General features: G+C 44.7%; 1 protein-coding gene across 2 annotated transcripts; it reads right to left on the bottom strand.

Moving 5' to 3' along the window:
• Positions 1–312: 312 nt before the first annotated feature.
• Positions 313–23,761, bottom strand: DGKE (diacylglycerol kinase epsilon). Of its 2 annotated transcripts, XR_005885925.1 has the most exons (13): positions 23,626–23,761; positions 22,932–23,414; positions 18,157–18,316; positions 15,339–15,458; positions 13,538–13,681; positions 12,546–12,703; positions 11,693–11,744; positions 10,041–10,154; positions 9,049–9,120; positions 6,220–6,347; positions 5,909–6,020; positions 5,115–5,430; positions 313–1,410 (listed from the first exon to the last, which is right to left on the bottom strand). XR_005885925.1 is itself a non-coding variant. In XM_041000659.1 (12 exons), exons 2-12 carry the CDS (start codon positions 23,393–23,395, stop codon positions 5,251–5,253), a joined length of 1,704 nt encoding a protein of 567 aa, XP_040856593.1. In that variant the 5' UTR covers positions 23,396–23,414; positions 23,626–23,761; the 3' UTR covers positions 2,699–5,250. The 2 variants fall into 2 exon arrangements, 1 of the variants encoding a protein (XP_040856593.1); XM_041000659.1 differs by lacking the exon at positions 313–1,410 and having other exon boundaries at positions 2,699–5,430.

Genomic DNA, 23,761 nt, shown 5'->3' with positions numbered 1-23,761 from the left:
GGTCTCGGGTGTCAGCTTGGAGGAGAGTTCAGGATGTCCGAATCGGACTAGCACCTGTGACATCCCAGGAGGCCAGGTCCAGTGACTGTCCCGGGACGCTCTACCTTCCCTGTGCCCCAGCCAGCCGCTGGAATCCCAGGGCCTCCCGCGACTGTGCCCCAAATCCTGCCTGGTAATGTGGATCCGGGGCAGGCAGTTTGAGGGCAGGCTGTAGATGCCCCAACTGAGCCTGAGGCCCAGTGATTTGGGAAAAGGCTGGCCCTGGTGTAATGGCCATAGGGTCTAACTCTATTCCAGGATGCTTCAGTAAGATGTCCTAAATGAAGGGTGGGGCAGGGTGCACACAGACCAAGGGCTCCAGCGATGACTCAGCTCCTGCTTAGGGCGCACCCACCTGTGCCCACCATCCTGTGTTGCTGGGTCCAGTCATCCCTGTGTGCTGTGACCGGTGGGGGTCATGGCTCATGGGCCCAGGGCCTGGTCCAGCTCACTTCTCAGCCTGGGCTTCACAGTCCTCTCAACGCAGCATCAGCTCAGGTAGTAGATCCCCATTGTCAGGAGAGCCCAAGTATTCCAAGTCCGCACGGTCCCTCTGCTCCCTTACTGGTGCTGGCCTCCACTGAAGAGTCAACTGCGGGTCTGGCTCGGCCCCCACACCAGGTCAGCCTATTGTTACTTATTAGGATCTGAACAATAAACTAGGTCAGTAGTGAAGGTTCTGGATTGATTGTTCAGGCTGGTTATGCCCATTCAACATAGACATAGTCCATCCAGGCAGCTTGCCTCTGAAATGCCAGAACGCAGGTGAGCCCCAGAACTGCCCGAACAAGCTGAACCATCTCCAGCCAGTGACCGTACCCCAAATGCAGACACCCTTGTCTGCGTCTAGTCCTGTTCACCCCATCCAGCAGGAGGCCCAGCTCAGCCTTCACAGTCCACTGAGCAGGTTCAGTCTTCTCCAGCCAGCAGCAGACTCAAGAAAACCGTATTGCAGGAAGCACTCCTGTGCCTGTGGAAACGCCACCAGACACCACAGTCAACAAGAACCCCGCAGGTCCCACTAGGGCCACCTTCAGTTAAGTGCCTACTGTTAAGCAAACTAACAAAATGTATTGGTAATCCCGCAGTGTGGGCACTGACATCTCTCCACACCCACAGGCTTCTCTTACCCATCGCTGTCATCCCCAGGGGACCAGTTTGAAATTCAGCTAAAACAGCAACTACAGACCCTCCTCCCAGCAACCCTGGAGAAGGAGCATTCCCCACAGTGATCCGAACTCTGACAGTGGACCGCGCTGAGACCCACGGGCGGCTGGTCTGTGCCGAGCTCGTCTCCAGAGCAGGCCTCCTGATGCTGCTCAGCCGTGAGCAGGAGGAAGTAAAGGCACCAACACCGGATCACGTGTGGACCTGAGGGAAACAAAAGCTCAGTGTGAACAGAAAGGGCAGCAGTGCAGAGGGGTGAGGCCAGCCTTGACACACCCAAGCATTCCATCATTGAGGAGATGCCGTGATTGCCCCAGCAGGCCAGCCATGGGCTCTTGGTCCTTATCTTGTCTTGGCAACAAAATTAGCCAAAATGGCATTTTCTTAGTTGGCTCCTTTAGAGAAGGAAATGGACAAACATGCAAGGTAAACAAAGTAAAAAATGCATCACAGATTATATAACAAATTAGACTTGGAATGGTCTTTAAGATCCTCTTAGCAACTCACCTGGAAGAATGGGATTCTGGCTAGTTTGTTCTTACTTTCCACCCCTGTGCCTTTTCACATTGTTCCTTCTTGTTAGTTCACAGAAGTTCCACATGTAGCTATATTAACAGATTGCCACTATTTTGACTGCATATATATTTTGTGTCTTTTTTTTTTTTTTTGAGGTAATAGTTTTAGAGTTCTTAAACCAAATCAAATCCACTGGTCCCCAAACTACTATCTGACATTGTTTTCAGACTCTAACACTGAGGTATGCTTGTTTGTGTGTTGAAATGTATATTCCAGAGATTTTTAAAGAAGCCTCACTCCAGGGAGGCCTCTGCACCTGGAGCCTGGATAGCAAACCATGAGACATTTCTGAGAAAGTTACAAACTTTCTGAGAAGTTACAAACTTCTGAGAAAGTTACATTGAAGAAGGCCATAGCCAGAAGCACATGGAGGATATGTCAGACCACTGGAGCCTGCAGAGAACACCTGGTACCACAGCAGAGGAAGGAGGGCAGGACAAACTGGACAACTACCCCAGCGAAGCATGGCGGCAAATGTCTGGATGAACCAGACAGTGGCTTAACATACTGTGCCACAATGCTGGCCCCAAACCTCTTAAACATGAACTGGGGGACCTTTCCACAGTCATTTGTCTTTCCCTTTTATAATAAGGGAACAGGAGGAGAAAGGGACCACATGTTACCCACAGTCACAGAAACAAGAGGGTTCCCACCCAGCTGGGGCTTGTCCACTGATCACAGTGGGCTTGGGTGTGAGCTACATCTTCTGCCACAAACCAGGGTCCTTGCACTATTCGGACAGTTGCTGAAACAATGCACTTTTGCTGTTCAAAGAGTAGCTTGTGTGTCAGTAGTCTTGTGTTCTGAGCTGGTTTCACACACTCCCTTCACAGAGAGACACTACACAGTGTGAAACTGTGAGCTAGAGAATCTTGCTGGATTCTCATTTTTACAGATTAATAATTCCATAATATACATGAAATATAATTTTATTTTATATTACAAATGCAATATATTATTTTGACAAACCAGTAGTAGTCATTCTTATACCACAGAAAGGACTTTTACAGTTTCTGAGTCACAGAAGTCTTTAGAGCTCTAAGGAGACAAATACATTTCAAAAGGCAAACACTATACATCCTTATATACACTAAGAAAAATAAATTATCTTGACTACAAAACTTTTATGAACATTAGCTACATTAAGGGCTCATAGCTAACTGTTGTAAAAACCTAGGACACATTTTCACCAAGTAATCTTGCCACTAGAAAACTCATATTTTAAAATACAAGTCAGTGTGAGCTTTACTTAACCAGACCCTCCTGACTGCCTAGAGGGTCTGCGAGCGCTTGCCGGTACTCGGGATGTCGGACACCACGATCACGGGAGGGCGGGATGTGTTAGGGAAGGGGAGAGGAAACCTGCAGATACGGACTACTTACTAATAACTTTAATATTTAACAGACATTTAATCGTTTATCAGTATCCATTTCTTCCTGAGAATATGGAAGCCTTTTTTTCTAGTATTAGGACAATGCAAATCAAACAGGAAAATCACACAGCAAATTTTCTAAAGTGTAGATTCCCTGATATTATAAACAATTATGATCTTTAATCCTAATTTGCAAATGCAAAGTCTCACAAATTGTACTTATTTAAATGAGGCACATGCTATGCATGTATTTGAAATCCTGGGTAAATGTGCATAAAAGTAAGTGAATTTTGTTAAAACAAGATAATGACATACTATGACATGGTATTGCATATCAACTTTCCTACATGAAGATTCTGAGTCTAAGCAGAAAAACTTGTGGAAAGTCAAAGATTGATTTAAATAAATAAAGGCATTGTATATAAACTTGTTATAATGCAGTGTAACATTGCAGTTCCTTTTAGCAGTTAAACACAATGGTTACTTTAATTCTAACAGCCCAAATTAACTCTACTGAGTTTCTACTATAATTAGCACTACAAATTATAGTAAACTAAAACCTATAGCAAAGTGAATTTACAAAATATGGGATCTGTAACAATTCTGATCATTAATGAAAGAATAAGTTTAATTACTCGAAGTGTGATCAGTCCCTAAAAGAAAATCTACAGAACTCTCCCACAGTAAGCTCCTGTGTAAGATACTGAGAATAAACAGGAAATACAGCAGGCTCAACAATCTTTCAAAACAATAATTCAGCATCAACTATAAAGATTTGAAGCTGTATTTAATACTGATGACCATATCTATTACTAAATTGTTTCCTCTAGATACGGACTGGCCCAGATGAGACTTGAGTCTGTTTGCAGCAGTTCCCAGACAAGGCTTCCGAACAGACCACTGAGGGGGCTGGTGATGTCCGGGAGGACACGTTCTAATCTTTGGGATTATGTCACTGAAGACCACCCAGTCCACAGCAAAGTACTTGGAAGAAACCACCAGGCTGGGGCACCAGGGTGGGCCAGAGAAACAAGACCAGCCCTGCAATAGCTTCTGGCAAGACCAAGCATAGCGCCTAGCACAGCTCTCAGTTCTCCATGGTTTTCCAGTCCTTCTCACAACTGCCCTCAGACACTGAGGACTATTTTGAAAGAATTAGAACTGGGTAATAAATCTGTCAGGAGAATCAGAATTTTAATTACTTAGCAGACCAAATTTCTGATTATGATGAACAGAATCAATGTGATAAACTAAATTTATAATAAAGCTATACAGCTATTACAGTGTAAACACGAAACACAGGTATCAAAGTGAATAAATTAAAATATATCTCATTTTTACATAAGTATGATATAAACATTTATTTTAGTAGAAGTTTCTGTACACTTACCTCCCTGAAAGAAAACTGTTAAATATTTTAGATATAAAACACTACTTCAAAACACTACAAGACACTCACTCTTTACAATATTAGTTAGCCTTGAACATGCACTCCCAGGTCCTAGGAACCTTGCTTTTTATCAATTCACATATCTGGCTTATAAAAAAGATTTTAAATTTCAACAGCATAGTCACTAGCAGGGTTAATTAACATTTAGGGTTCTGAAAATAATCCTAATGTAAAAATAAAAACTTAAGTATTATTTTTTTTTGGTTTCCTTTTGGGATTCTGCGCACACAGAGCCATTTGGTATGGGTTGGAGGCCATCCTGGTGGACTCAGCATCGGCCACGTGAGCGTGCCACTGACCTGGCCCTTCACCATGGCCAGTGTAAAATGCTGTGATGTCCGCACGTCAAGATGAGGAGGAAACAGCCTGCACATCCACGCCATTAAAGTGCACATCAAATGTGCGTTTCAGGAGTAAGGAATGAGACAGCATGCTTCAGAGTGAGCCCTTCTCCAGACATACAACCAAGGAAAACAAAGAACAGGCGCCTGTCCCTGGCTGCTACTCACATAGACATGCACCTGCTACGTGCCACTGAAATCACAACTGAAGTGCTGACGGAGAGCTTATGCTTCCAGATGAATGTGGATCTACTTATCCGCAAGGACCAAGGATGCTAGGCTGGGCTTGCACTTCCACATCCACCTAGTCGGTTTCTCTTATGTCCTCTTGATCAGAAGTACTGGAGATGTCATCGTCCGTCTGTTCCCCCGAGAAGTACAGCATCAGGGCATGCGTCTTGTGAGTTATGGTGACCGTGCAGGGCCCTTGGGCCCACGGCTCTCCGTCGACTTGCATTGGCATCATGGAACACTTCAAGATCAGCTGGTTTCAGGGAATAAAGAGTAGCAAAACGTCAGTCCACTACGTCCACAAGGTGTTCTGTACAAGCACTGCCGACAGGCCCTTAACCTACCTTTGTTTCATTCAGAGAAAACTAATCAACAGATCTTTATTCATGGGTTGTTTAAGGCTGTGATAAGGAACTCTTATTTCTTCCATGGGCCATATGAATAACATCATTGGTGGGCCAAACCAAATTACCAACTTAAAAATTAGCTTGCTGCAGATTTACTGACTTTCAAGTCTTATCCACAGCTGCCTTGGCATGGCCAAGGTCATCTGACTACTTTAGCTGGATTGAGGGTCGTGTTTCCTCTCTTCTGACCCATCCTACTCAAGCCCCTCCCTGTAAGGTAACCAACAGCGTGGGCTGTAAGCCACTGTCCGGAGCTCGCCAGAGCATGTGCACCTGCCTCCAGAGCAGCGGCTTAGATGCTCAGCACAACAGTGCTTCACTCACCCTCACAGTGTGGGCTTGTCCTATTCGGAAAGGATTCGCCAGTTTCACTTGAATCTGGGCACAGTGGAAAGACCCATATACTCCAACCACTTCCAGCAAGCCATCGTCATGCCTACAGTTGGGAAAAGGAAGAAGGGTTCTATGACATGGAAGAGCCAAGTCAGGGCAATGACCTTCTAACACAGGTGGGCCATCAACTTACTGTTGATGCTAATGAGGAATACAAACAGGAAAATTTGAAAGAAAAATGTATAAGTCTATAAAGAAAAACAGTAGCTTAATGAAAACAGCGACAATGACAAGGCACGCACCTGGCTAGCGGGTAGGTCTCATCTCCCATGCCTTCCCACAGCCTGCAGCCACCGCCCCAGTAGCCAATGTTCAGAACTATGATGCCTTCCAAATCTGGCAGCTCTACTCGCTCGCCATCTAGTTCTAGCTTTAAAGAAAGGCAAGTGGTTAGTTACGACACAGCATTTCTACATGGATCCCCTGGAATTCCTGCCCGTTGCTGTCTGTGTGCGCAGGTGCCAGGTGAGACATGCCTAGCATCTCCAACTCTTGTACAGATGTCTAGATCAAGACCCTTAAGACATTCTTATCTTTGAAGTCCATCACTTTTGCGGGTTTTCTCCAACTCGCTGCTTCTGTAGCAGCTGTTAGCCTTTCCTCCACTCTCTGGGAGCCACAGACCCTGCTGTTCTGGATGCTGCTTCTCAGTCACTACTGTTAGTCCCACATCCTGCCTTTCCTCTCCCTCAGTCACAGATCGGGCTCCTCTCCCCCTGCAGATGCTGCAGACTGCAGCCAAGTGGTTGGCTGCCATCTCTGTGGACGGCTCCCTTATCCCACTGCCTACAGAACACTGGCTCTAACACCGTCTTCTGGCATGGCTATACAAGGCCTGCTTCCCTGGAACCCAGGAATCACACGGAGTTTTTGCTTTTATCCTCCTCATCCAATTAATCAGTAAAAGCAGATTACCCTTTTTCTCTTTTCCATCACCCCTAGCACTTCTCTCCCCATGACCTGTGTGCCTACAGCTTCGCTGCTCTTCAAGTGCCCTCACAGAATGGCTAATGACCATGGCCTTCTGATGTCTTGGCTCTAGGCTCATAATGAAATCCAAGTGCCACAACAGGCCAACAGGGCCTGCCTATTTAGCCCCCTGTCCACTTCCCCAGTCTCAGGTTTTACCACTCTCCTACCAGCCATTAAGCTCTGGCTTGAATTCAACCAGGCCACATTCTTTCTTTGGACCCTCTCTGCATGTGCTGTTCTCAGCCTAGAACAATCTCCCACTCCTTCCACTTGGCTCACTCTGTATTTTCAGATGCTAGATTGTCACTTCTAGAAAGACTTGCTCTTCATTGGCACTTTCCCTAGACAGGCTCTGCAGTCCTTCAGTCATGCCTGGCTCTTGCCAACTCCCTGAAGACATGAGCTCGTCATTTCCCATACCGTATGACAGCAAGGTAAGTATCTTTCTTCTCCTGACACTTTAACTGGGGAACAAGGGATTTCTTACTGGATCTCCAGAATTTTAGCATGGTATGTGGTATTTTGTGGGCAACTCTACAAATAATGTTTGTATGGATTAACTAGTAGACAATAAAGTGCTATCATGTCTGTCTTCCTCTATCCTACTTTCCATCCCCCTACAGCAACATCAAATATTATCATTGAAAGACCTTGTTATTCCTGATGGCAGCAGCTTCAGCTGGCTAATGGACACCAGCTCCTTGTGCCATGTCTGTTGTTTTTCACTCTTTTCCCAAACTAGTTATCATCTCTTTTGACTTGTTTTGCTAGTTTCAGGTTTGTTATTCTGTCTTTTTTTTTTAAAGATTTATTTATTTTTATTGCAAAGACAGATTTAGAGAGAAAGAGACACAACTCTCCCATCCACTGGTTTATTTTTCATCTACTTAAAAGAGCAGCAGAGAGAGAAAAGCCTCTATCTGCCGGTCCACTTCAGAACTTCCACATGGGCAGCAGGAACCCAAGACATGAGCCATCATCTACTGCCTCCCAGAATGTACTAGCACAAAGCCACACTAGACGTGGAGGTGCTGGGACTCAAATCAGCACTCCCAATATGGGATGCATCCTGAAGCCTTAATTTGTTATGGCATAATTCCTGCCCTAGAATTAATGTCTTGTTGCTGCTATTAATCATTACAGATTTTTCTGGAAGCCACCAAGGTATACATACAAGAATATATAAAAGGAATTCATTCAAGACTTTGCCATATCACAGTGTTAAGGATGTCACAGCAATAATAATCATATAGCTTATTTTGCTGCACAGTCTATTTTGCTGTTTTTATACTTCCGTTTTTAGAATTCAAGAGTGATACCTCACAAAAATAACCCAAATTAAACTTACATTTAAACATCCTCTGAGCATTATGGATTTATCAGGGACTGAACTTGAAAATGTTCAAATCTGTTTCTATTTAGCAATTAGATTCCAGAGTCTATAAACGTGGGTTTGGGCCTGGCGCAATAGTGTAGTGATTAAAGTCCTCACCTTGAATGCGCTGGGATCCCATATGGGCACCGCTTCTAATCCCAGCGGCCCCACTTCCCATCCAGCTCCCTGCTTGTGACCTGGGAAAGCAGTCGAGGACGGCCCAAAGCTTTGGGACTCTGCACCCATGTGGGAGACCTGGAGGAAGCTCCTGGCTTCAGATTGGCTCAGCTCTGGCTGTTGCAGCCACTTGTGGAGTGAATCATTGGATGGAAGATCTTTCTCTCTGTCTCTACTCCTCTCTGTATATTTGACTTTCCAATAAAAATAAATAAATCTTTAAACTTCAACATTTCAAATATAATCTATTAAAAAAAAACCTGGGTTCAATCCTGACTGCATGCACTGTGTGGCATTGGGAAAATGATTTAACTTCAAATAGTTTTCCATTTACTGGAATATAGTATTATGTGCCTTGAAAGGTTTTAGGGAGAACTGAGATGGATAATGTTCATCAAGCATTTAGCAAAGTGCCTGACACCTAAATATCCTACATATGCTAGCAACATATATTAACAGAAAATTGAGTATTTTCATTAAACATTCTTATAGAAAATCCTTGTAGAAAAGAGATGCTAAAACTTTAGAGAAGGTGTTAGTAGCTTACCTCAACTTTTTTATTCAAATCTTTACATTCTTGCACTAAACAATCTTTGGTCCCATAGAATAAGTAAACAGCCTATTAAAAATAGACAAAAATCATGTTAGAACAATCTAACAAACCCTGCAAATAAGAAGAACACACTGGCCCAAACGCTGATCTGATGTTTGAATTGTGCTTTCTTAGTCAAGACTAGATTCTAAAGGAGAAAAAAGGCCCAAAGCATATTGAGGGTGCAATTCCTGGCATCACCCAACACCTCTTAAAGCTGGGACTCATTAGAGGCGGCCCTGAAAACAGCATTGTGGTAGAAACTCAAGCACTTGAGCCAGAGTCTGCGTGAACAGGAAGTCAGGGTCAGCAGCCCAAGGTGGTATCAAAACCAAGTACTCCAATATGGGATGCAGGCATCTCAGCTGCTGGGTCAAACGCTTGTCTCAGGGAACCATCTTAAAATTTGAAATTTTTGTACAACACCCAAGAATGCAACTGCTTCATATTTACTTTTCACATCCCCTAAAACAACAAGAAGGAACCCCCAAACCCACAACTACAAAGGAGCCAGCTGTATGTGAAGTCAGAGGGATGACTTTGGCTATGAGCTCAGGACTGTTTCTTTCCATACCTCATCTACCTCCTGAAGCTTTCCCAAGCTGATAGAATTTATTGTTTTCTCACTGATGACGAACAAAAATTTGTTCCACTTAACATTTCTTTACCTTTTGCATTGTCATTTAAGAAAAGTAACCATATATTGCAGCTAGTTGCCATCTAAGCAAAATACTTTGCAAAACATCACAACTTGGAATTAAAATCTGTACAGCAATACAACAATAAAACACATTTAAGGGTCCAATTTGACAGTCTTACACAAAATAGAACAGGTAAGTAATTCCACGGCTGGTTCAATCTGAATCTCAAAGTGCTAAATATGGCGAACTATTGATTTTTACTGTACCTTCAGTGATAAGCAGGAAATGTTATTTTATCCAACACACCTTATTAAGAATTCTGCTAGAAAACAGAGACGGGGCCTTCTCACGGTGGGCATGAAAATTGAGGGCCATGAGAGCATCGGGTCCAATAGAAAAATAGTTGTTCATTGTGAATTCCTGTGAGAAAGAGTGAGGATGAGCAGCAGCCATGCCTTGCCCAAGCATGTGTCACACTTCAATATGGAAACCATAGTCTTAATGTTTTTTTCTGAAACCTGAGTGTCTTTTCCACCCACTTTGCCCTACTCAGTGAAGTGGTAATCACAGATGGGGATCTTCTTCCCAGACTGTCTTATGTGTGCATCGCTGACCTTTCCAGCTGCAGCAGCCCTGCCTATAGGCCCGGGGTTTCCCTCCTGTGTCCCCACTGTGCTTGCATTTTCCTTGAGCACAGCTCCTAGGCTCTCCACATCTGTGGCCCCATCCAAGCCAGCCTGGATATGCAGGCCAGCCGTTTCCATGACTGTCCTCATTGCTGCTGAGTCGAGCTTGACTCTAGTCAAATTAACTTTCTTTGTTTATCTTCTCCAACTCTATTTGATTGGTTCTATTTCCAGATTGCTGGGCCTGCTGGTGAGAATCCTACATCACAATTCTTCTACACGTTGTTATTTCCAACCATGGCGGGACAGTCAACAAAAGGGCAAATCAATTCCTGGGGGGACTTCCTTTTGCCTTATCCTGAAAGGGACAACCCCCCTCAAGTCCTGATCACTAACCTCGTGCCTTTGCTATGTTCAGATCATCTTGAGTTTTGCCTTGCAGGGAAAGCGAAATCAGCAAGTATGAATTCTCATGCGTTCTCTCTGATATCTAAGTGATTACCATACTTAAAGTTTCAGTTGAAAGGCTGACAACTACAGGTGTGAATTCCACTTTTCACTCAGCACCCCAAATGGAGAATGGGCCCAGTTGATGTTACAGGGTTTCCCCATCATCTGCTTCTTTACATGTTCTGTGTAACTTTCAGTCCCTCCCTAGGCTGCCGAAGCTTCTCAGTTGATCTTTCATGCCAGCCCAGACTGGATCCCTCAATCTGAGTGTCTGGCTTTGTCCTGGTTCTGAGCAGTGAGCTCACACTTCTCACTTCTTGGTCAGTACGTCAGTTTTTTGGGTTGATATGCCCAAAACGTAACTTTCTTCTTACCTAAACCTGTTATTTTCTGTTTTTCTGAACTTCATTCCCAGGCTCCAATTTTAAACAACTAGGAAATCTAGTAGTAACATGGATTTTTGTCTCTTGCCTTTATACCCAGTTGATTGCCAAGAGTTATCAGTTCTACCTCCTGGAAGTCTGAATTTTTTGCTACCTAGGATTCCCCTTGTCTCCCGACTGTAGGCTTCCACACTGGTTTCACAGGGTCTCCACAGGTTGGCTGCATCCACATTGTTTGCACTGTCTCCTCCCACCTGTTCCAAGATCTGATTTCTTTACCTAAAGATCCACGCAAATGCCAAGCACAACAAGGTGGCATGGTTATGCTGGCCGCCAACTTCAGCTCTGGGGGAGCCTGGGCCTTTTCTGCCAGGTAACCAGTAAGCTCAGAGGAGCCAGAGCTCTGTGTCCCCCCAACAGAAGCCACGTCATTACCCACACATTCACTTTTATCTGCACATTCACCCAAACTACTTGCAAAATCAGCACTAAAACATACCTTGGGCTTTCTTAAGTTATAGTATCCTTTATTTGTTACTTGAACTTTCCACCTAAAAACAGGTTTAAAAAGTCAGTACTTCTATCAAAATAACTGAATTCTAGATGTCATATTTTTCTAGTAAAATAGCATTTGAAAGAGTAACTGTGTCTAACTGAGTGTACAAATTTCCTAAGTACTAAGCGGACCTATATTTTTGGCTCTTAGTAACAAAAGAACAGTATCTGTGTATGACAGTACTTCAAAGAGGTTGTGGAGGGACCAGCATTGTGGCGTGAAGGGTTAAGCTATCATCTCCAATGCTAGCTTCCCATATGAACAGTGGTTCAGGTCCCAGCTGTTCCACTTTTGATCCAGTTCCTTGCCAATGCAGCTGGGAAGACAGCAGAAGATGGACCAAATGCTGGGCCCTGCCATCCATGTGGGGAACTTGAATGAAGCTCCTGGCTTAGGCCTGGCTTATCCTGGCTGTTGTGGCCATCTGAGGACAAAACCAGCAGATGTAAGATCTCTATGTAACTCTACTTTCAAATAAGTAAGTTGAAAATTGAATTAGAAGCTACCTTTCTTTTGATGTGAAGAAAATCTATATGATCCACATACATACTGTCTTAAAAAAATTCAAGGGAAAATGCATCAAAACCTGTATGATTTCACAATTTTTTTTTTTTACAGCAGAATAAGGTTAATTTTTGATTCCATTTCTGTGTCCTTTTTAAGCACCCATATATAGAAGCACAACTAACACAATATTTTACACTTAAATTGAACTTAATTACCTAAGTTTTGATTTATAAGCCACATCATAGTCCCAAAGCTCAAGACATTTACCTCTGGGCTAAGTGTTACTTACCGGTCAAGTTTAATGCCATCTGCTTCCATCACATTTCTTAAGACTTGTGCGACTGGGATTTCGCCAGCATAGCCTGTACCCCAGCCCAGTGTATTGGACAGATCATTGCCTGTTCCCAGAGGCAGCACTGCAACTTGTGGGATGTATTTTTCTTGTCCCTAGGAAAAAGAAGATTCGTTTCAGATTACTTGCAAGGTAATGCTATTTTATAAAGCTTAAAGGCCAAGCAAATAAGGATAGAAAAATAACTATTGATTGCATTTACCACATAATAGTAATAATAATTTTTGTTTTGCTATTTAAAATTGGCAATGTCTTCTAATAGTCACCTACAAAACAGAAAAAAAAAAAAAGCAGGCTTTCCCCTCCCACCCAGCATTCCATACAGGCGCCCGTGTATCCTGGATGCTCCACTTGGGATTCTGTTTCCTGTAAAGCAGAAGATGGCCTGAGGACTTGGCTCCCCGTCACCTGTGCAGGAGAGCTGTGCAGAGTTCCTGGCTTCTGACTTTGGCCTGGCCAGGTTAAACCTTTGTAAGTATTTGAGTGAACCATGGATGGAAGATCTTTCTCTCTCTGTCACTTTTTAAAAGATTTGTTTATTTTTACTGGAGAGGAGATTTACAGACAGAAAGAGACAAAGATCTTCCATCTGCTGGGTTCACTCCCTAAATGGCCACAGGTGAGCTGATCAGGAGCAAGCAGCTTTTTAAAGAGTCCCCCACATGGGTGCAGGGTCCCAAGCCTTTAGGCCGTCCTTGACTGCTTTCCCAGGCCACAGGCAGGGAGCTGGATGGGAAGTGGAGCAGCCAGGACACGAACCGGAACCCATGTGGGATCCCAGCACTTTAAAGTAGATTAGTTAGCTGAACTACCATACCTGTCCCTCTCTGTCACTCTTTTAAATAAATAAATCTTTAACTGCTTTCCTCCATCTTGTGTTTGTCTTAGAAATTATTTTGTGATCATCTTAAAGACTGGAAGACTGGTACCTTAATCTTCATTTCATCAACTGTATCCAGGACCCAGCCCACCGTCCCGTCCCCTCCACAAACAAGAACACGAGCCGAATTATAGGGAAGAAGGGTACACAGCTGTAGAGCCTTGATAGGGGGAGTTTTGGTTATATCAAAAACCTAGAAAAAAAAAAGAAAATTATTTTTATCCAACACTGCTTCTGTGAGAATGCATTCCCTCTAGATGAGCAGATACAGTTTTAAGCAACACTGGCCACTACGTGCTTAGTAACAAGCCAGGCATTTGCTCATTGTGTTCGCTGAGGCTCATGCTCACACCAGCTCTACACAGCTGGAGCTGGTTGCCTAGAACCGAGCAGGAAACAGGTGCAGGAAGGTGCCAAGTGCTACGACTATCCACTACACACACCATCTCCACACAAAACCACAACACGATGAACACACCTCGGGTTTCTTATTTCATACTTTTTAAAAAAATCACTTGTTCAAGTTAATATATGTTTTAGACAATTTTGCACTAAGAAATGATACAAAAATACAAGGATTGTTGATATCCATTACTCTATAAGTGATCTTTCAGAAGTATTTCAAAATGCCCTGTGTATAAAGATATTCACTGTTGCATTAATTCTACAGTTGATCTTACACAAAAAAGGCTGAAAAGTGATTAATTATAACTACTTCCAACAGCACATAACTGAATAAATTATGATACATTCACTCTATGAACTCAACTAGATATCCAACATCTAATTATGAGGACTATACTGCAATAGGAAATAAGTAAATAAAAATACAAATTTATATCAAGATGATCACAGCAGTGTTAGCACAAAAATGCATAGCAGTTAATGGAAAGAACATGAACAATGGAAATGGTGTATTTGTACAGGAGAAACTGAAAGAGATTTTCTCTGTTTTTATAATTTTCTTAAGTAATGTTAATACTGAAAGTATAAAAACAAGATGGCAGCAAAAAAAGTTGCTGCCTTTCTGACTGCTGTGCAATGGGTTGTTCAGTTTTTCCAAAGTTGCTAGCACAGTATCCTCATTTTCAATGTCATTATTCCCCTTATCTTCTTTTTAAAACTGGGGATATAATTTACCCATTATAAATTTCATCAGTTTAAAAAGTCAATGACTCTTAGGAAGTATATATATTGAGTTGTAATACCACCACCATGACCCAGTTCGGCACATTTTCCCTGCTAAGTAAGGCTTCTCTACACCCATTAGCAGTCCCTCCCAGTCCCAGCCTCAAGCCACCTCCACTCCACTGTCTCCCTGGATTTGCCTTTTCCGGGCAGGTCACATAAAGGATGTTTCATTGTGTCGGGGTCCTTCACGTGGCATGATGCTTTCCAAGTTCATTCACTGAAGTAAGGAGGTATCAGCACTTTTTTTAAATCACTGAATAACCCACTGTATGGCCACACATTATTTGTCCATTCACTACTCAACAGACAGCTAAGCTGTGACCATTCCTGGCTATTACAATGCTGCTATGAATCCTTGCAGGCAAGTCTCTGCAGGATGTATGTTTTCACTTCCTTTGGGTAGACTCTTACAAATGGGACTGCTGGGAGACAGGGTTAAGTTCATGCCCAACTTTTTTTTTCCATGTCCAACTTTTTAAGAAACTGCCAAAACTTCTCATAAGCAACCGCACCACAGTGTATCCCAACTCCCAGGCTCCCTCCTCTCCCCAGATCAGACTGGCTTGATCCATTGGTCCTTCTTTCCTGTGAGCAGCTGACCTGTGACTTCAGGGGATTTTCAGGAAATCAAAGGAGGTACAAAGGAAAAGTCTATTTACCTGGACGGGATTTAGCAGGATCTTGAATTCTCCCAACAGTCCTTCTCCCATGTTAGTTCCACTACGCGAGTTGGCTAGGATTATTAATGGGGTCCACTGTTTTCCAAGCTTAGCAGCTAGCTTAAAAGAATAACAAGATGAGTGAAAAGGGTTTAAAATCTCATATGGCTTTTCATTACATGATCACGATGGTGCTATAATTTGCTGAAAATAAAAACAGCTAAATTGGTATTATCAAAACAACATAGGGTCTGGCGTGGTAGCCTAATGGCTGAAGTCCTTGCCTTGCACACACAGGCTTCCCACATGAGTGCGGATTCTGGTCCCAGCCCCGCCCCACTTCCCATCCAGCTCCCTGCTTGTAGCCTGGAAAAGCAGTTGAGGACAGCCCAAAACCTTGGGATCCTGCACCCATGTGGAAGACCCAGAAAAAGCTCCTGGCTTCCAATCGGCTCAGCTCTGGCTGTTATGGCATCTTGGGGAGTGAATCAGTGGACAGAAGCTCTTGCTCTCTGTCTATCTGACTTTGCATTAAAAATACATAAATCTTAAAAAAAAAGCAGCAACAACAACATAAAAGAGAATTCTAAGACTGGAAAGGGACTTTCAGAGATTAACCTTCCCCTACTGCATAATCATCATGTGCTCTATTCCAGTTCATTCCTCCATCACGTGCTCTGACATGTAGGAAGGAATTCACTAGCAAGGCACCCATTTCATAGCTAATCAATGAGAGTTTTGAATTGAAAATCTGTCTTTTAAATTTTGAAACATAACTACCATATATTGTTCTAAATTTATTTACTGAATCAACTAGGGATGATTTGTTTTTACATAAAATTGCTGTGCTTATAGACACCAAGTATTTTACCCCTCACTGGTCTTACATATTGGCAATAAGTTCTTTCAATTTTTCTTAGATTGAGCACTGATTAATTGCTTATGTGGATTTTCCTTTTCTGGATATATTTTGAAATATTTAATTTACAAGATTTTTAAAAACCAGATTCAGGGCTGATGTGACACCGGCATACAATATGGGTGCTGGTTCAAGTCCCGGCTGTTCCACTTCTTATCTAGCTCCTTCCTAATGAACTTGGGAAAGCAGTGGAAGATGGCCCAAAGGCTTGGGCCCCTGTACCTACATGGAAGACCTGGAAGAACTTCCTGGTTCCTGGCTTAGGATTGGCCCAGCTCTAGCCACTGTGGCCATTTGGAGTAAACCAGTAGATGGATACCTCTTTCTCTGTCCCTTCCTCTAATTCTACCTTTCAAACAAAATCTTTTTTCTTTTTTAAAGTTTTATTTTTCTTGGAAAGTCAGATATACAGAGAGGAGGAGAGACAGAGAGGAAGATCTTCCGTCTGATGATCCACTCCCCAAGTGAGCACAACGGCCAGTGCTATGCCGATCCGAAGCCAGGATCCAGGAACATCTTCCAGGTCTCCCATGTGGGTGCAGGGTCCCAAGGCTTGGGGTTGATCTCGACTGCTTTCCCAGGCCACAAGCAGGGAGCTGGATGGGAAGTGGAGCTGCCAGGATTAGAACCGGTGCCCATATGGGATCCCAGCATGTTCAAGGTGAGGACTTCAGCCACTAGGTCATGCCGCCAGAGCCTCAAACAAAATCTTAAACCGAAACCAAAATCAGTGTTAAGAATCCAGATTTGTAATAGTCTAAAGTCTAAGGAAATTAATGTCTGTCATTTAAAAAAAATTATTTGAAAGAGTTACAGAGAGAGAGAGGAAGAGACAGAAAGTTATTTCATTATCTACTAGTTGACTCTACACGTGGCCACATGGCCAGGGATGAGCTAGGAGATTAATGCAGGTCTTCCACGTGGATATGTGGCCCCAAGCACTTGTCTGCTAACTGTTGCCTTCCCAGACTGTCGTCAGGGAAGAAGTGAAGCAGCTGGGACATGAACAGCACCCACACAGGATGCTAGCGTTGCAAACAGTGGCTTTATCTACCATGGCAAAAAGTCAGCCCCTGCCTGCCATAATCGAATCATCTCGCCCCTCTTCCACTCTCCTTGTGGATAAAACCATTACTGAAGCTATACCATAATGTACTTAGTAATTTCAGATTGAATTCAATAAAGAGTTGTATAGTGAAAAATTACTCTTATATATCACAACAGGAATGCCTGATAAGGTACTTAACTTTAAAATAAAAGTCAAAATATTTGAGCATATTGAAGTAGGATTTAAATGTGCACTTTTCCCAAATCACTCCTTAAGAGCTACATAAAGATGGTGAGTTATATTTATGCTGGTTTTCATTCACATATGTATCTACTGCACTTTAAGTCTAACATTATCTGTGGCAGCATCTAATGTACAATGTGAACTTATCTCAGGGGACCCTCTGCAAATTCCAAATGGAATAAGTCTTCTAGAAAAAGAGAAAAATTTATTTTTTCTTTTTATTGATAATAACTATAAATCCCCAAAACTGTTAGCAGAATTGTCTGAGGACCTTATAAAATAGATGCATTCCTGGAACCTACCTTCCACGTGCTAATCAAACATGAGCCTGTTTTCTAAAGATCCCTCCTGTGATTTAGATGTGCTGTGTTCGAACCAGTAACATTAACACCTGCAGCTTTCCTCCAAAAACAAAGAACCAGAAACCCAAATGTGTGCCAAATCACTGGGAACTGAGCAGGAATTTATGGCTTACCACAGTTGATGACATTTTATCTCCCCCTTGCCTTGAAATCTTATTCCTGGCCCTAATTCTTGTCGCATACTTAGCCTTAACTGTCACACACAGACTTAAAACGATTTAAAAAAATCACATAAACTCTAATTACCACTTCATAGTCTTTCCTTTTGTCCTTACACATCTGGTTAATGGAGGTTAAATAACTCGGTGGGATGATGAGGCTTCTGAATTCCCCGAAGTCACACTGGGCGTTCTGTAAGCTCGTCTTCATGCATTCATCATGCACTGTTTTCTGACACCAAATGCACCTGAGGAATGGGAGGAACAAAGGTCTTTATTAATTTTAAGCTACAGTCTTACCAATTCACAAATCATTTATATAAAAAGAAAGTTCAGTAGTCCCTAGTTATTCTCAGGGGATGGGTTCCAGGACCCTCTCGACTCCCAAATCCAGGGTTAATCACAGAAGAAGGCAGCAAGTGTGCACAGAACGTAAGCTCATCCTCTGTGTGTTCCCATCACCTCTGACCACTTACCATACCCATACGTGAACCCTTAGGTAAACGGGCGTTATATGCTATTTTGGACTAGAGAAGGACAAGAAAACACTTTCCCTGTTCAGTGCAGACACAAGCCTTCCCCTAACACCTTTAACCTGAGTTGGTTACTCTGTAGGCTCAGCTCCCATCGGTCACTTCCTCACCACCAGTGTCAAGTCTGGCAAAGTGACTGCACACGGGCAAAGCCAGCAGTAAGTTTTCAGCATGACTGTCTAAGCTAACACTAGTCCTCAGACAACTAGTCCTTAGTCCTTGCGCCTACAGACCCTTTCTGGGCATCGATGAGGTTAATATCACTTCTCATGCCCTGAGTAATACTGAGAAGCAATTTCCCCTACATTCTCTCAATGGGGTTTCCAGAAGCTGTATCACTCATGCTATCACCACAGACTAAACGCAGAAAGGTATTCTTGTTTTAATTTGGAGGCCTTTGAATAGAAGCGAATCTAAATTTTTTGGTCTTTTGTGAATTCAGTTACGTCCTTCATTCCCCTTCCTCTAGGTTTTAACAGCTGCATGTACCTTATCTACCTAGGAGATCAACATCTTTCAGTCAATCATTGTAAATATATACCCATTTTCTTTTTAAGATTTATTTATTTTTATTGGAAAGTCAGATATACAGAGAGGAGGAGAGACAAAGAGGAAGATCTTCTGTCCAATGATTCACTCCCCCAGTGGCCACCACAACTGGAGCTGAGCTGAATGGAAGCCAGGAGTCAGGAACCTCCTCCAGGTCTCCCATGCGGATGCGGGGTCCCAAGGTTTTGGGCTGTCCTCAACTGCTTTCCCAGGCCACAAGCAGGAAGCTGGATGGGAAGTGGAGCTGCAGGATTAGAACCGGCGCCCAAATGGGATCCCAGCGTGTTCAAGGCGAGGACTTTAGCCGCTAGGCCACGCCACTGGGCCTGACACCTATTTTCTTTATATAACCTGTAAAAAGTATTTACCTTAATCTAGATTCCAAACTCACTGAGAATAAAGTTCCTAATAACATGTAGATATTTTACCCTAGCATGATGTCATTGAGTAATCACCTAACATCTTTACTTTTCTAATGTTTTATGTTAGAAGACTTCAAACTCCCAGAGAAGTCAAAAAGACAACAAATGAAATGTTTATACCTACCTTTCACTATGATTCCTAATTAACATATTCCTCACTGACATGGGTACCAGTTTGTGTTCTGGCTGCTTCATTTCCGATCTAGCTCCGTGATAAGGCACCGGAGAAGCAGCGAATCATGGACCAAGTCCTTGGGCCCCTACCCCCACATAGAAGACCCAGAAGAAGCTCCTGGCTCACATCGGAGCAGCTCCAACTGTTGTGGCTATTGGGAGTGAACCAGTGGGTTAAGATCTCTCTATCTTTTCTGTCACTTTGCCTTCAAATAAAAATAAATCTTAGAATTTTCTCCACAAGATCTTTGCACACTACACAGGAGATAAGGAGCTAATCTCCAGAATATACAAAGATCTCAAAAACAACAAAACAAACAAACCACTCAAGAAATGGGCATGGGAAATGGGCAGACACTTTACAAAGGAACAAACCCAAATGGCAAACAAACATATGAAAAATGCTCAAGCTTTCTGGCAATAAGGGAAACCCAAATTAAGACATTACTGAGGTACCACCTAACCACCTAGCCAGTAAGAATGGCTCATATATGAAAAACCACCAACAACACTTGCTGGCAAGGCTGCGGGGAAAAGGGAACCCTACTCCACTTTTGGTGGGGCTGCAGTTGGTACAGCATCTATGGAAATCCGTATAGAGAATACTCAACCAATTGAAAATCTGCATACCATATGATCCAGCAATAGCACTTCTAGGAATATATCCAAAAACACCTGTTATACAAGAAACCAACATGCACCCCTATGTTCATAGCAGTACAATCAATAATTGCAAAAACTTGGAAGCAATTGAAATGCCCATTAACAGAAGATTGGATAAGAAAGCTATGGTTCATCTACTCCATGGAATATTACTCAGCTATTAAAAAAAAAAAAAAAGAAATACATTTCTTCGTGGTGAAATGGGCCTAATTGGAAACCATTATGCTAGGGAAATGAGCCAATCCCAACAAAATCTAGAACCAGAGCTGAGACTGAAGTAGCTGAAGGAAGTGAGTCACAGCTCTGTTTTATGAATCTGTGTGCATGTGCGTGTTTCAGCAGTGGCTTGAAGGAAAGGCCTTTATGTAAATAAAGTGGTTCTTAACACCAACACAAGCAACAAAGCCTTATTTCATGTAATAAATATTTAAAATACAACTTGATCCCCTATTTGAGTCAGAAGAGAGAAGATAAAAAGACAGGAGTGGAGAGAAGTACCAGGTAAAAACACTCCTACACTCTGGCGGCTGTGGGCAGAGGCGGGAACATAGGGAGACTCATTCCCCAGGAACAGCAGACAAGGGCTCACTCTGTGCAGTAACCGAAGCAACACACGTTAGAGGGGCCCTGTGGCGTGTGCTCCAGGTGGCCTGGGCTGCAGGCCTGCTCACAGTCAGCCCTCTGAAGTGCTAACCTAGCCATCAGCACTCTCAGCTCACTGGCCCTCTTAGGGCCTGCACGCAGAGGCAGCAGGGCTGGGTGAGGTTCAGACAGTGATGTCCTGGCAAAGCCTCCAAACAGCTCCCTGTTCCTGAAATTTCCCTCTTACACAATGCTATCACAGACTGCAGCTCTGCTCACAATTGCCCATGAAATGCACCTGTTCAAGACAGGCAGCGCACTAGCATTTCAAGAAACCATGCTCTCTCTGCTTTCTTCCGGCACATAATCACTTCCTCCACCGGCCAGAGACCACTTCGTGTGGCAGTGAGTGCATCCTGGTGGGAACTGAGCACTTGGGTACCTGCTAGGACAGGGGATTAGCAGCTGTGCTCCAACTCTAGCAGGACCTAGGGCTGCCGATCCCTCCTCCACACCATCCAACTCCATGGGTCTCAGTGGGATTAGCGTGGCCAGAAAAACAGCAGAGAATGTCCAGATAAATAGACACTGTCTTGGTATCAGTATGTCCCACATATTACACAACCCTAGATTTTCCTTTTCCAACAGAGCTGAAGGGATGCTGGTGCTGCTGGTCTAGGGGCCTGTCTTGGTGATGTCCTGGGGTACAGGATGCAACTGCATCATATGGAGGGGACAACGTGGAAGGGGAGGTGACAGCAGGCAAAGGGCCCCATGGGAGAAACACACAGATGGCACCTCGGGATGCCTGGAGCCTGCCAGAGACCAGGAGAGGAAAGCTCTTAGGAGGGGCAGGCTTAGTGATGTTGATGCCTACAGCTCAGCGTGGGTGGAGGCAGACAGGCCTGCCAGGGCAGAGGCCAGCCGGGAGGCCCTGACGCCACAGCAGGCTCCCGGGAGTCCGTGCTGTCAGATCACCACGGCTTCCAGCCGAGCAGACACTTGCTCAAATGTGAACTTTTCACCCCCTTAGGCAAGGAACCATAAGCAGCATCACTTGTGAAGTATTTGAAATACAGGATATTTACAGAAGTCATCTTTATCTACTCTCTCACACACACAGAACGGAAGGAAATCTAAGAATAGACAATTCATTATGAAATTTATTTCAAGTCACTGGTCACGTGGTGCTCACCAATAAACAAGAGGCAGAAGGACAATCTAAATGTTAAAGATATCAAGTAGAAATGGCTACAAAACTCTGCAGGTGACTAACAGCACTGGGAAAATTCCTTAAATCTAAATCTGAGCCTTTGTATAGTTCTTCAAAGGGAGATTTAAGTGGGGCGAGGGATGAGCGTTGTGTGGCTTGTGACGTTGGCACTCCTTGCTGACGCACCCTGAGTCCCAGCTGCTCTGCCCTCGGCCACACAGCTCAAGGGCTTGGGCCCCTGCCGCTCACGTGGCAGACCAGGATGGAGTTGCAAGCTCCCAGCTTCAGCCTGGCCCCGTCCTAGCGACTGGAGCCCTCTGCAGAGTGAGCCAGCGCATAGATCTTTGTCATTCCTTCTCTGACACCCTGCCTTACAAATACATCTTCTTTAAAAAAAAATTGCAAAAAAGATATGGGCATAATAGTGCTCATGCTAGCAACAACAACAAAAATCTGGGAAAGAAAAAAGGCACTTCCCATTAACTGCTGCCCGCTTTCCCAGCCAAGTTCTTCTACATGTTTATGGGCCTTCCTACTCAGAAATAAGGCCCATGACACTGAGGAGGTCCAGACGCCCAAGGCATCTGCTTCTATTTCCAGACAACGCTGAAGAACACAAACGCTTCGTCCACTTGCTCATGCATAAGCCAGGAAGGCATTCCTGGCTCGCTCAAACTCCCTCATCTGCGATCCCTGTTCTTGGAGCCCGCAGCAGGTGCTGCCCTACCTGTAGTCGCAGAGCTTGGGCTGGCTGCCGCACTGCTGTCCGCAGAGCGCACACGGGCTGCACAGGGGCACGTTGCCCCGGATCCAGTGGTGGGGCATGGCGTCCGGCGCCCCCGCGCCCGCCTTGAGCACGATCTCCTTGCACGGGAAGCGCCGGTCGGCCTCGCGGAGGCAGGCCTCGTCCACGCGCAGCCCGCAGCAGTCGCAGAAGGCGCCCCGCAGGATGTGCTGCGCGCACACGCAGCAGTAGCTGGGCTGGCTGAAGAGGTCCGTGTCCAGCCAGCCGTGCTGGCTCTGGCGGAAGATGTCCCTGCGGTGCAGCTGGCGGCGCGAGCGCTGGCGGCTGCACCACAAGGTGACGGCCACGGGCAGCAGCACGGAACACAGCGTCCACACCACCAGGTGCCCGTCCGCGAACAGGCCCCTGGCGGGCGGGCCCGGCGCCGGCCGCCTCTCCGCGTCCATCTTCTCGACAAAGGCGGGCCTACCCCGGAGAGAGACAAGCGGGTCCACCCGGGCTCGCCCTTCCTCCCACCACCGCTCACCCTACCTCGGCCTGCCCCCCGCAGTCCCGGCTTGGCGCATCACGGCTGCCCCGCCCAAGGGGCCACCAGGCCGGCCACCGCCTCCTTCTAGAACCCGGCCCGCATCCCCAACCCGCGCCTCCATCCCGGCCCCTCACCCTCAGACCCTACCTCCCGGTCGGGCCCGTATCACCCCAGCGCCGTGGGCACGGCTGGCGGAGGAGCCGCCGCGCGTCCCAGGCGCCGGAGCCCCAAGAATCCCCACGCACGCCGCCGACCGGCCGAGCCCCGGCTGAGGCTGAGGCGG

Source organism: Ochotona curzoniae, unplaced genomic scaffold, assembly GCF_017591425.1.
Source record: "Ochotona curzoniae isolate NIBS_2020 unplaced genomic scaffold, NIBS_Ocur_1.0 scaffold_2453, whole genome shotgun sequence".
NCBI lineage: Eukaryota > Metazoa > Chordata > Mammalia > Lagomorpha > Ochotonidae > Ochotona > Ochotona curzoniae.
Note: the sequence above shows the minus strand (reverse complement) of the source record. Positions and strands in the feature narration are given on the sequence as shown.